General features: G+C 35.3%; 2 protein-coding genes across 2 annotated transcripts; both read right to left on the reverse strand.

The window, feature by feature from the left end:
- Positions 1-31: 31 nt before the first annotated feature.
- Positions 32-2,365, reverse strand: LOC131625661 (F-box protein SKIP23-like). The gene is made up of 2 exons (XM_058896503.1): positions 1,080-2,365; positions 32-997 (listed from the first exon to the last, which is right to left on the reverse strand). The coding sequence occupies exon 1, from the start codon at positions 2,218-2,220 to the stop codon at positions 1,084-1,086; it is 1,137 nt and encodes a 378-aa protein (XP_058752486.1). The 5' UTR covers positions 2,221-2,365; the 3' UTR covers positions 32-997; positions 1,080-1,083.
- A 117-nt stretch (positions 2,366-2,482) lies between these two features.
- Positions 2,483-9,926, reverse strand: LOC131625648 (uncharacterized). The gene is made up of 4 exons (XM_058896489.1): positions 8,664-9,926; positions 5,573-6,013; positions 4,235-4,332; positions 2,483-3,490 (listed from the first exon to the last, which is right to left on the reverse strand). Exons 1-4 carry the CDS (start codon positions 9,667-9,669, stop codon positions 2,483-2,485), a joined length of 2,553 nt encoding a protein of 850 aa, XP_058752472.1. The 5' UTR covers positions 9,670-9,926.
- Positions 9,927-12,270: the final 2,344 nt, after the last annotated feature.

The following is a 12,270-nucleotide window of genomic DNA, read 5'->3' on the forward strand; positions in this document are numbered from 1 at the left end:
CCCTCAATTGCGACAAATCCTGGCTGTTGGGTTAGTGACACAAACAGGGGCATACTTTTTCTTGGCTTCTGGGGTACCTCTTTTAGGTTCATCTTCATCTGCCATTGCAACACCAGCAACAGAACAAACAGCAACAGCTGCAAACATCAACTCTCTCCTTCCATGGCTAAGTACTCTTCTTCAAACACAAGCTAAAGACAGATTAGAATTAAAAAAATCACTTTTTAGAAAGGAAAGAAAGCTTCACAATGGTTCTTCTATTGTCCAACCAAGATATAAAACATGTGATGACAAATCACATGTAATGGTACAGAAGTTTTACATCAGAGAGAAAGAAAGAGGTAGATGTATGTAGGAAGACCTTTCATTGCAAATAGAGTGACAACATGTTTGCCACCGAATTACCAATATATCATTTGAATTGATCTCTATTCAACTCAGCAGTGTTGTGTATGGCAGATGGCGGAGCGCCAAAAAATCCGACCATACTGGTTGCTTTGCTGCACTGTTATAGCAGAAAAACCCCAATATCGACCAATATTTACCATTGCGACAAGTCCAAAACTCCGCCATGTATATCTGCCATAGTGGCCATTGTGCCGCTATTTGAATTTGATAACACTGCAACTTAGTCTTAGAGTTGAAGTTATTCTAAAGATTGACAAGTGGATACAGTAAAAAAACTGAGGATGTATAATTGAACGTATATCCCATAATAAAAGTTAGAGACAACAAATAGAATAATTGTCTGAACTACAACCATATTTAAGTATATCTTTCAAGAATTAGGAAGAACCAAATTAGCCATTTATTTGTGCTACATTTTTTCTATAGCATGTTTAACTAGATTATTTTGTAACTTACTGGTATTGACAGAAAGTATGCTGCCAAAAACCATACCACTGCGTTCAAAGATTAAATCTCATAAGTAGTACACCCTAATTTGAATTAAACTTCAAGAGTGAGTTAAGTAGTTCCTAAGTCAGAAAAGAAATAGCTGCATATGAAAAAGAAAAGTAGTCACAATAATACGCTATCAATCACTATAACATTAGGAAATTTCAATTCAAATAACTTACTCTCTTACAAACATCTACTGGTGATCCACTCCGGAGGTGGCCAGACCAACTTGAAGTAATGTGGATAATCAGAAAAAAGTGAATTTCGTTGTTGGTCGAAGTGAAAAATACTCATTTCACTCGCTGCATCAAAATTATCATTACAATAAATCACAAAATTCCCATTGTCAAAACCCAAATCCAGCGCAGAAGCAATGAACGAATAGCCTTGCCCCAAAAACAAAACCCTATCCCCTAAATTTGCCAGCTTCAACCGCTTTTTCTCTTTTTGATCAAGCCTAAATACATCAATCCTGACAATCTCATCATCATTATGAACATCATCATCATCATCATCATCATCATCATCATAATCATCGTCATCGTAATCATCACGATCATAATGATCTTTATATTTGTGAACTAGCAACAACTCAGACTCATTTTCCACTATAATGCTAACAGTGCCACATCCATCGGCACGAAGCATCGGCTTAGCCACCAAATGAACGCTCAAATCTGATCCAATCATCAAAGTTCGACCAGTTCTATATGTTACACAAGGCCGACCTTTAAAAATGCAAATGTCTTGGTTGAAATGTGCCACATTGGGGAGCTTAGTCCAATCATCGTCCCCACAACGGAACATCATCAGCTGCCCGATGTACTTGTGTGCGACAATATCCAGAATCTGTCCCCCTTGAAACGTGGCAACACCGCGATCATAATGTTGATATACAGTGGTAGATGAATTTGGATAAAACATTCCCTCAACATAAATGTGTCCGAGATCAAAGACGGAGAGGTGGTTGAAGTCAAGCAGGCTGAATGGTATACGATGGTGAAACAAAAGGGGATGCCAGAGGTTAAATTTCCCCGTTGAAGTTGGACTGATTCTGACCAACCAAGGGCGGGGAGTTTGTTGGTTTGGTGTTGAGGGTGGTTTGATGAGAAAGATGTTGTGTTTGCAGAGTTTGTGGATAACGGAATTATTGGAGTCAAAGAAGTGCGGAAGATTCAAGGGGAAATGGTTGTATGGTTTTAGTATGGAAAATCTCCACGTGGAACAGACAGAACGAAAGCGAGTGAGGTAGAATTCACTATTCAATTTTTCTGATATTAATTGCAGAAGTTCTTTAGGAAGCTGAGACCAATCTGCCATTGATTTTTGTGGAAAGTCTTGGTGGTGGTGGTGGTGGTGGTGGTGGTGGTGGAAATAGTAGGAGAGAGCAAGAGGAAATGAAATTTGATTTTTCAGATCTGATGATTTTTACAAAGCATAGCTTACATGCCTTTATATTGACTTTGAATTACAAATATTAAATGGCTAAGAGACTTGCTAAGAAAGCATCCTTTAGTCAAATATGTAACTTGGTCCACTAGTTTTCTTTCTTAATGTGTAAACTTTAATTTTAATCCCTTACTCATAAGTAGTAGACCCAGTTTAATACACTATCAATCACTATTACATTAGAAAATTTCAATGCAAATAACTTACTTTGTGGCCAGAACAACTTGACATAATCTGGATAATCAGACAAAGGAAAAGTCTGTTGTTGGTCCAAGGGAAAAACCCTAATTTCATTGTTACGATCATAGCTACAATAAATCACAGAATTCCCATTATCCAAACCCAAATCCGACGCCGATATAGCAAACGAATAGCCTGGTCCCAAAAACAAAACCTTATCTCCTAAATTTTCCAACTTGACCCACTTTTTCTCTCTCTGGTCAAGCCTAAATACTTCAAACCTTAGAAACTCATCATCATCATAATCATCCTCACAATCATAATACACTTCATATTTGTGAACAAGCAACAACTCGGACTCATTTTCCACCATAATGTAAATTTCGCCATTGATATTGCCACGAAACCCAGGCTCAGCCGCCAAATGAAGGCTCAAATCTGATCCAATCATCACAGTCCGACCAGTATTGTCAGTTAGACAAGGTCGGCCTTTAAAAATGCACATGCCTTGGTAGTATGGTGCCACATTGGGGATCTTAGTCAAACCATCACCTCCGCAACGGAACATTACCATACTCCAGGAGTTATTATCTTGTGTGAGAATATTCAGATTATGTTCCCCCTCAAACGTAACAAGAGAGCGACCATGATAAGAAAGTGAAGTGATAAATGAATTTGGAAATAACAACCCCTGGATATAAATCTGTTCAATATTAAAAACAGAGAGTTGGCTGAAGTCGAGCACGTGCGGATCGGAAGGTATATTTAGACTGTCACGTAAAAGGGGATGCCATAGGTTAAACTTTTCAGATGAAGTTGGACTGATTCTGATCAACCAATGGCGGAGAGTTTGTTGGTTGGATGTTACGGGTGATTTGATGAGAAAGATGCTGTATTTGTAGAGTTTTTCCTGTTCGAAAAAGAGCGGGAGCTTCAAGGGGACTGATTCGGACCAACTAAGCTAATTTAATGACGGTGTCTATCCTTATTAATATATGGTAGGATCTCGCTACCTTCGTGTAAGCTACTTATAGTCTGACTCTTCTTTTGAGTGTCTTTTCTAAAGTGTCATCGAGGTTTTCTTATTAGTAGTGTCAAGTCGGTTGGACCGAGAGAGTTTCCTTCCTAATTGGAAGCAATTATTGGATGGCTTCAGCAACTCCAATCTCAAATGATGTTGATCCACCTGTTGGAGGAAGTACACTCTTGATTGTCTAGTTGGTTTGTCCATAGGAAGTTCTTTTGTGTCCAGGCTAGAGCAACACTTGTTGTCACAACCGATTATGAGACAACTACTGTACTCTTCAACAAAATGCATCTTTACATTTTCCACGCTCCAATGTCATTTTTTGATGTCACTCCTAGTGGAAGAACCCTTAATTGGGTATGTGCGCAAATGTGGATATCAATTGAAATATGTAAAGTGAAATGGACATACATATATTCATAGAAAATGTGATTTCAGTTAACTAATTTGATTTTACTTCGGGAATACACCTCACATTACATTGAAGGAACTCGTAGTCATAAAACATTTCAATCTGATTGTACCAATATTATGAAGTTTTCAAGCCTTATTGTTTCTGAGTCAAATGAATCCACCTAATTTAACCTTCAAAATTTCAAAATATTCTTTCCTTTTACACATGCAATAATAGTAACTAGAACCCATATCCCAACTCATTTTTGTTTTCAAATTTTTTACCACTAGTGCTCTAGCACTTTCATAACCATCATCATCTGAGGAAATCACAATCTGAACATAATCACCCTTGTTTCCTTTTTTAGGACAATCTTTCTTGACTGACCAATTTTGTGACAAGTGAAACATTTAAAATTTGACTTTTCTAAAATCTTACACTTCGACTTTGAATAAGATTTCTTCCATTTATGGTTTCCTCTACTCCCACTCCATCTTCTTGAGACACCTAATCCTTCACCACTATCGTCAACCTTCAAATCTTTCCACTTTGATGACTTCTTTGATCTTACAGTCGTCTAGACTTCATCCAAAGTGATAATTCATTCTTAACAAAAAAAGGTATCCTTAAAGTGCTTAAAGGATATGAGTAATGATAGGAGTAGGTCATTGTCCATGTCAACATTTTTCACCTTAATATTTTACAAATCATCAATGATCATGTGAAATTCTGCCAACTACTCCACAATAGATTTATTCTCCACTTTACAAAAAGAGTAAATTTGTTGTTTCAGACAAAACCTGTGAGTCAATGACTTGTTCATATATACTGATTTAAGCATGACCCATATCTCATTCGTACTCTTCTCTTTCGCGACATCCTTTAATATTTTATCTTCTATGCACAAGAAAATGAAAATTATGGCCTTTTCCACCACAGGGTTTTCTTAGCTTGCGTAAGGCTTGCATGCATCAATTCATATCATCTTACTAGTATCAACTACTACTTTCTCTTGGCCAATTAAGTATCAACTACTACTTTCTCTTAATAACTTTGCAACAACTACTTTTAACTCCACCCTTCCCGCAAAATTGGAGCATAAAATCAAAAACCAATTTACAGAAACCTCCATACAAACTCAATAGTTATCCCTCTTTCTTATAACAAGTATAGACATTGTTGCCTTGGTGAAAAAATGCACTACTAGTATTATCTTGAGCTTTATGCCAAAAAGCAGGTTAAAGGAGATAGCATAATCTTCCACACTTCATGGATATAATATTAGCTAGTAAATCTCATGTTGCACTTGTTAATCCCTTACTCATGAGTAATAGACCCTAATTTGAGTTAAACTTCTAGAAGTTAAACAAAGGAACTTATGAAAAAAATAGAGGCCCCCATATACCAATTTCAACTTAACAAAGAAGGTATTAGTTGGTAAAACTCATGGTCAAAATGTAAGATGAAGATCGTTTCAATATTTCTATATCCAAAAATACTACTAGTTGCAAATTTTATTCAATCTAAAAAAGAAAACTAGGCACATTATCAATCACTATTACATTAGGAAATTTCGATGCAAATAACTTACTCTCTTACGAACACCTACTGATGACACCTACTGAAGATCCAATCTGGAAATGGCCAGAACAACTTGATATAATCTCGATAGTCAGACAACTCAAAAGTCCGTTGTTGGTCCATGAGAAAAACACTCAATTCACAATCTCCAGAAAGATTATCATTATCGTTACGATAAATCACAAAATTCCCATTGTCAAAACCTAAATCTGATGCAGAAGCAGTGAATGAATAGCTTTTCCCCAAAAACAAAACCTTATCCCCTAAATTTTCCAACTTCAGCCACTTTTTCTCTTTCTGATCAAGCCTAAACACATCAATTCTTACAAGCTCATCTTTACAATAATCATCTGCATCATAATCATAATCTTCTAAATATTTGTGAACTAGAAACAACTCAGACACATTTTCCACCATAATTTTAACGTCGCCATCAATATCTCCACCAAACACCGACTCAGCCACCAAATCAACGCTCAAATCTTATCCGATTATCAAAGTCCGACTAGTTTTGTCTTTTACACAAGGCCTGCCTTTGAAAATGCAAATATTTCCTTGCGATTTTACGACATTGGGGATCTTCGTCCAACGATGGTCTCCACAGTGAAAAATCATCAGCTCCGTAAAATGGCCATGGTGTGTGACAATATCTAGAGGTTGTTCCCCTTGACACGTGGCAACAATGAGATGCCAAGGATATGCAGAGTCCCTGTAATATGTTGTAAATAATTTGTTTTGATTGTGAATGTAGAACATGTGTCCGGGATCAGAGATGGAGAGTTGGTTGAAGTCGAGAACACGACCTTCACAATCTATAAGTCAAGAACATATTGTTTAATTGGCATACATGGAGGATAATGATTTGATAAAATTGAAGGAGAATGTCATTGGAGTAATACACTTTTTTGTATCATATAATGTGATGTATCATACCCTATATTTGAAGAAGGTTAAATTGAAGAGTCTTTAAACGTCCAATAACTAACGAACAAACTGTTTACACTCGATGCTTCAATTTGAACTAAGTTCATTTTATACGAGATGTGTAAATCGAATTTATTCTTCCATTAACTTTTATTAGATAACAATCAATTATTTCAAAAACTATATCTTTAATTTAGGAGATTCAACATTGTTATACATGATTATCTGAACTTTTGTAAGAGATTCATTGTCTCTTATTTTTGCGGTATAGACTAATCCCTCGAGTCGGAGAGAATTACAACGTGTAACAAAGCTCTCCCTCAAGAGAATTTAAAAGTGTTGCTTATTCAAGGTTGTATTCAAATCCATTACTTAGCCTCAAACATATATTAAAGAAAATAATATTTTACTTATGTGAAATTAAAAGTCAAATTCTATAGATAATACTATATTTCAAGTAAACAAAAATTTAGAATAATGTATTGACCAATATTATTGTTTAAATCAAGGTTCAAATATTGTTTGAACTTAATCAACTTTGTTGAAAAATGATTCAAACTTAAAGAGACCAACAAGTTAGTAGGTGAATAAAACGGCATCATGGTGATTTCTAGCATTTTTTAGTAGGAAATAATTTTTAGTGAAAGAGACTTAGAGATACATGGAGAGAATTTCTCAGGGTTCTATTTTAAGAGTTTGATAATATTTTGAGATTATCTAAGAGTTGAGAAACGTTCTAAGCATTTTGAGATTGAGTAGTTCATGTATCCGAGAGTGAGAAATTGAGTCACACATTTGGTAGAAAATATGAAATGTTATTATGAATTTTGAAAGTTATTTTCTTCTAATATTTAGATCAAATTGAGTAACCAATTTTATCTATGTAAATTCTTATTCTTTACCTTGTTCTAGCTACTATTGTAATTTTGTTTGCACTAATTTGTAGTTTATCATTACTGCAACTGTCTAGTTTTAGTTCGAATTGTTCTCAGCATCAAATTTTTAGTGTCTGTGTTACTCATTTTCACAACATAACTCTCATCCAGCTTTCAGCTATTGTTAAGGCCAAAGCCTCCATTAGTAAACAGGTCAGAATGGATTCCTCATTCTTAGTATGCCTAATGCATCATGCTTAACTTGTATAAAATGACTCAAAAATAATAGATTTAAGTGTTATGGATCACATTTCCTCATCCACTAGATTGGTTCACAACCTATCAATGTAAAGTTTTCAAATGGTAGTTATGCCTCTGCAAAATTCGTAAGAACAATAGACATTATCCCTAGCCTATGTTTTGAAATGTCATTTTTCTTCAAGACTTCTCTATCAATTTAATTATAGTTTCCAAACTTTGTAGTTCATCAAACTTGATTCTACAATTTTATGCAGAAAAATGTATCTTTGTAGAATTTGAAGTACAAGATGATGATTGATTTGAGATTTGACTAAGTAAATTGAAGGATTGTACAAGTTATTGATAGATTACAAAAAAACTGAGTACTCTCGGATTATATTTATGATATTGTTTCCCTTTTTCTTTAAACTCAGTATCCGGTCCTAGGACCGAATAATCCAAGGGTCTGATTCCACCGATTATTTGTAGGGTTTCATTTAAAATCAAAACAAACTTTATATGAATTAGCTAACACAAATGAAGCATACTGCATAAGAATATTTCAGAAACACTTTCAACATAAGAAAGAGAGCTTCATATTGGTTCCTCTATTGCACAACCAAAATACATACCTTATGATGACAGGTTCAATCGTTTAATATCAGAGAGAAAACAACATTGATGCCAATGACAAAAGCAAGACTTGTGAGGTAGATGAAAGCAAGTTGTATTAATAATTCAAAAGCATGACATGGAGAAAGTAGAATGGCTGCCAAAGTATTCTAATGGAAGAAGTGCTTAAGCTAAACCACAAAACATGGATAAATAGATAGTTTTACCTACTCTACATTCTCTTAACTAAGTTTGATTTTCAATCCACCACTATCATTGTACCAAAATATCACAAGGAAAGGCCAATTTGCATAAACCTACATACATACTCAATAGTTACCCCTCTTTCATATAACAAGTATGGACATTGTTGTCTTGATGGAAGAATGAGTTTTTAGCTTTAGCTTTATGACAAAAAGCATGTAGCAGAATCTCCCACACTCATGGATAAATTATTGGCTAGTTAACCTCTTCTAAACACCTACACTGACGATCCATTCCGGAGGTGGCCAGAACAACTTCAAATAATCTGGATAATCAGACAAAGGAAAAGTCCGGTGTTGATCCAAGGGAAAAATCCTCATTTTGCAACGTAAATAGCTACAATAAATCACACAATTCCCACCGTTAATACCCAAATCCGACGCCGATATAGCAAGCGAACAGCCTTGTCCCAAAAACAAAACCATATCCCCTAAATTTTCCAACTTCAGCCACTTTTTCTCTCTCTGGTCAAGCCTAAATACATCAAACATTACAAGCTCATCATCAATATCATAATCTTCTGTATATTTGTGAACAAGCAACAAGTCAGACTCATTTTCCACCATAATGTAAATGCCAGTGACATAGGCATCGTCACCAAACACAGGCTCAGCCACCAAATGAACGCTCAAATCTGATTCAATCATCACAGTCCGACCAGTAATTTCAGTTAGACAAGGCCTGCCTTTAAAAACGCACATGCCTCGGTAGTATGGTGCCACATTGGGGATCTTAGTCGAACCATCACCTCCGCAACGGAACATCACCATCCCCATGGAGTCACTATCGTATGTGACAATATTCGGAATCTGTTCCCCCTCAAACCTAACAACACAGCAACCATAATGAGAGTATGAAGTGCTAGATGAATTTGGAAATAAAATCCCCAGAATATAAATCTGTCCGACATCAAAGACAGAGAGTTGGTTGAAGTCGAGCATGGGCGGATCAGAAGGTATATTAAGACTGTCACGTAAAAGAGGGTGGCAGAGGTTAAACTTTCCGGTAGAAGTTGGACTGATTCTGACCAACCATGGGCGGAGAGTTTGTTCGTTTGGTGTTACGGGTGGTTTGATGAGAAACATGATGTCATTGTAGAGTTTAGGTATGGAAAGTCGCCAGGTGGAACAGACAGAACGAAAACGAAGAATGTAGAAATCACTGTTCAGTTTTTGGGATATTAATTGCAGAAGATCTTTTGGAAGCTGAGACCAATCTGCCATGGCTGCTTCACTGGTTGTGATGGGAATAGTATGTGAGCCTAGAGAATGTAAAAGGGGTGAAAGAGGAATTAGGGTTAGCACATTTTAAACCAAAGCAATTTGGAAGACCAATTCCACTGTCTACTTGTGGGGGTGGGGGTCTTCATTTTAAACCAAAGCAAAAGTCTGTATGAATCGGTCTAACCTATAAAAGTCGGTAGCACATTGCGAGACAAAAATAGAAGAGTTGATAGAAAAACATCCAATTATTTTAAGTGTTAGTAAGAAACTTATTTCCACCCAAAATTTTTAAAAGTTTTAGGTCCTTATGCATTGCATACCACTTTTATCATACGTAAGGTATCAACCCCTTTCCTAAAAATTCCATTCTCCATATAATTTACTTTTTGATCCAAATCCTAAGTTTTTGGTTCAATTTGCTATGCATCGACTGTTATCTCTCGGATATCATTGATGCCTAAGGCCAAGAATGAATATTCATGGGCATAAAATGTGAATCAAATGATGTGTTCTATTTGACAATAATTCTAAAGAAGTTTTCACATATAGAAATGTTACTTTCCATGAAACCATACTTCCAAATAAATTTGAATTTATGCACACATCTCTCCATACCATGAATTATAAATCCTATCCCCTACAAAGTCAAATAAAAAATATGACCAAATTCAATAAAATTGTTGTGGATATATATATATATAAACAAAACTTTACTTTTGCGAGCTGCCTTGATGTGGATCATTAACGACTTTCCAACATATGACATGTTGTCGGGTTGGGGTACGCATGGCAAAAATGAGTTGTCCGCTGTGTATGAGATACACTAAGGCGTTTACGTTGGACAAAGGGGGGAAGAGCTCGGAGTTTGATGGTCACTGCATATTCCTACCATGAAATCATACCTATAGAAGAAACAAGACAAATTTCAAAAAAGACGAAGTTGTAACATATCTTCTTCCACCTCGATTGTCACCAGGTGTTGTATGGGACCAAGTTTGTGATCTACCAAAATTCTCAAGTATTGTATGAGATCAAGTTTGTGAACTACCAAAATTCACAGCTATTGATAAAGCATGTAGAATTCAAAGATACGGGGTCATACACAATTGAAAAAAAAAAAAAGAGTATATTTTAGAACCTCCCGTAAAGATGATCTTTTATTTTTTTGGTTTACCCGTAAGGATGATCTTTAGATAATTTTAAAATATTTATTAGAAATTAAAAAAATATACTTTACGAACATTTAAAATATGATGAAAATAGTATTAATTAAAAAGTAAAATTAAAAAAAAAACATTATTAGAAATTGAAAATCATCATTTATTTTAGGACAATTTTATTTTAGGACAATTTTATCTTATAAATAAATCATTTGTTGTAAGACGGAGAAATATATGATAGTGTACCTAAATTCTAAGGTTTTGTTTGGATTGATGTAATCGGATGGAGGGGAGCGGAATGAAATAAAATGATATTTTGTTGTTTAGATAATTTAAAAACGGATGGAGCGGTGCAGAAATGAGTGGTATGGATTCCATTCCATTCCATCACTTACCACTAATTCCCTCCCTTTCGATTTAGGCGAAATGAACAATTTGTCTTATTCCGTCCTAAAATTTCCAAACAATAGAATAGTACATTTGTTCCGCTCCGTTCTATTCCGCTCCATCTCACTCAACTCCACTCCATTCTGCTCCGTTCATTTCGTGATATCTAAACATAGCCTAAATGAACGGTCTGAAGTTGATACTATTAGAGTCTATTTTGTTGGGGTAAATGGAAGGGGATGAGAAAGGAGAGAATATTTAATAATTTATGTGTTTGATTTAAATTTTAAGAGGGGAAAAGAAATAGAGTTTTTTAAGTAGACCAAAATTTCTTTGAACCACTTTTTGTTTCCCCCTATTTGAACTATTTGTATCTTAATTTTATATTTTTTATATTTTCATCTTATTATTATATAAGTTTTTTTATATTTTAATATTACTTTTAACTATCTATCGTAATATTTTTGTTTATAATAAATTACGTTAGGATCTCTTCTAAGCAACTTTATGTCATCCATATCAACTATCTACCCATTACTAAAGAGTTGCCCAAACTGACGATAATGCCCTTCTACTAATCAAATCTTCCAAAGGCAAAAGGTTATTATGGTAATCAACAAAATAAAAAACAATTCATGCCATTTGTTCTCTTCTCATTGGTCCTTAGTTTAACTTTTGTACTTTCTACTTTTCTTTTACAAGGGCATCATTCCCTCCAATACAAAACATTACCAAAACGTTGTCTTTCTCTGCTCTCACTTTTCCCTTCAAACCCTAGCACTTTGTTCTCCCTTCAACATCTTGTCGCCACTTCCTCTTCTTTCACTCATATACCCTAGAAATCGCTCTTACTGGGTTGCGTCAGACACGGTGATTCCACCGCCTCCTCCTCCACCAGTTGAGACCGAGGCTGATGCGAAAGCACGGCTAGAATATGGCAGTAACTTAACTCGAAGCGATATAGCGATAAGAGGAAATTTGGGTTTATTGAAACTCAGAAAGAGGATATGCACACGTTAGGAAAATCATCCAGTAAGTGTTGTTTCTTTCACCT

This window comes from Vicia villosa, unplaced genomic scaffold (assembly GCF_029867415.1).
Source record: "Vicia villosa cultivar HV-30 ecotype Madison, WI unplaced genomic scaffold, Vvil1.0 ctg.000232F_1_1_3, whole genome shotgun sequence".
NCBI lineage: Eukaryota > Viridiplantae > Streptophyta > Magnoliopsida > Fabales > Fabaceae > Vicia > Vicia villosa.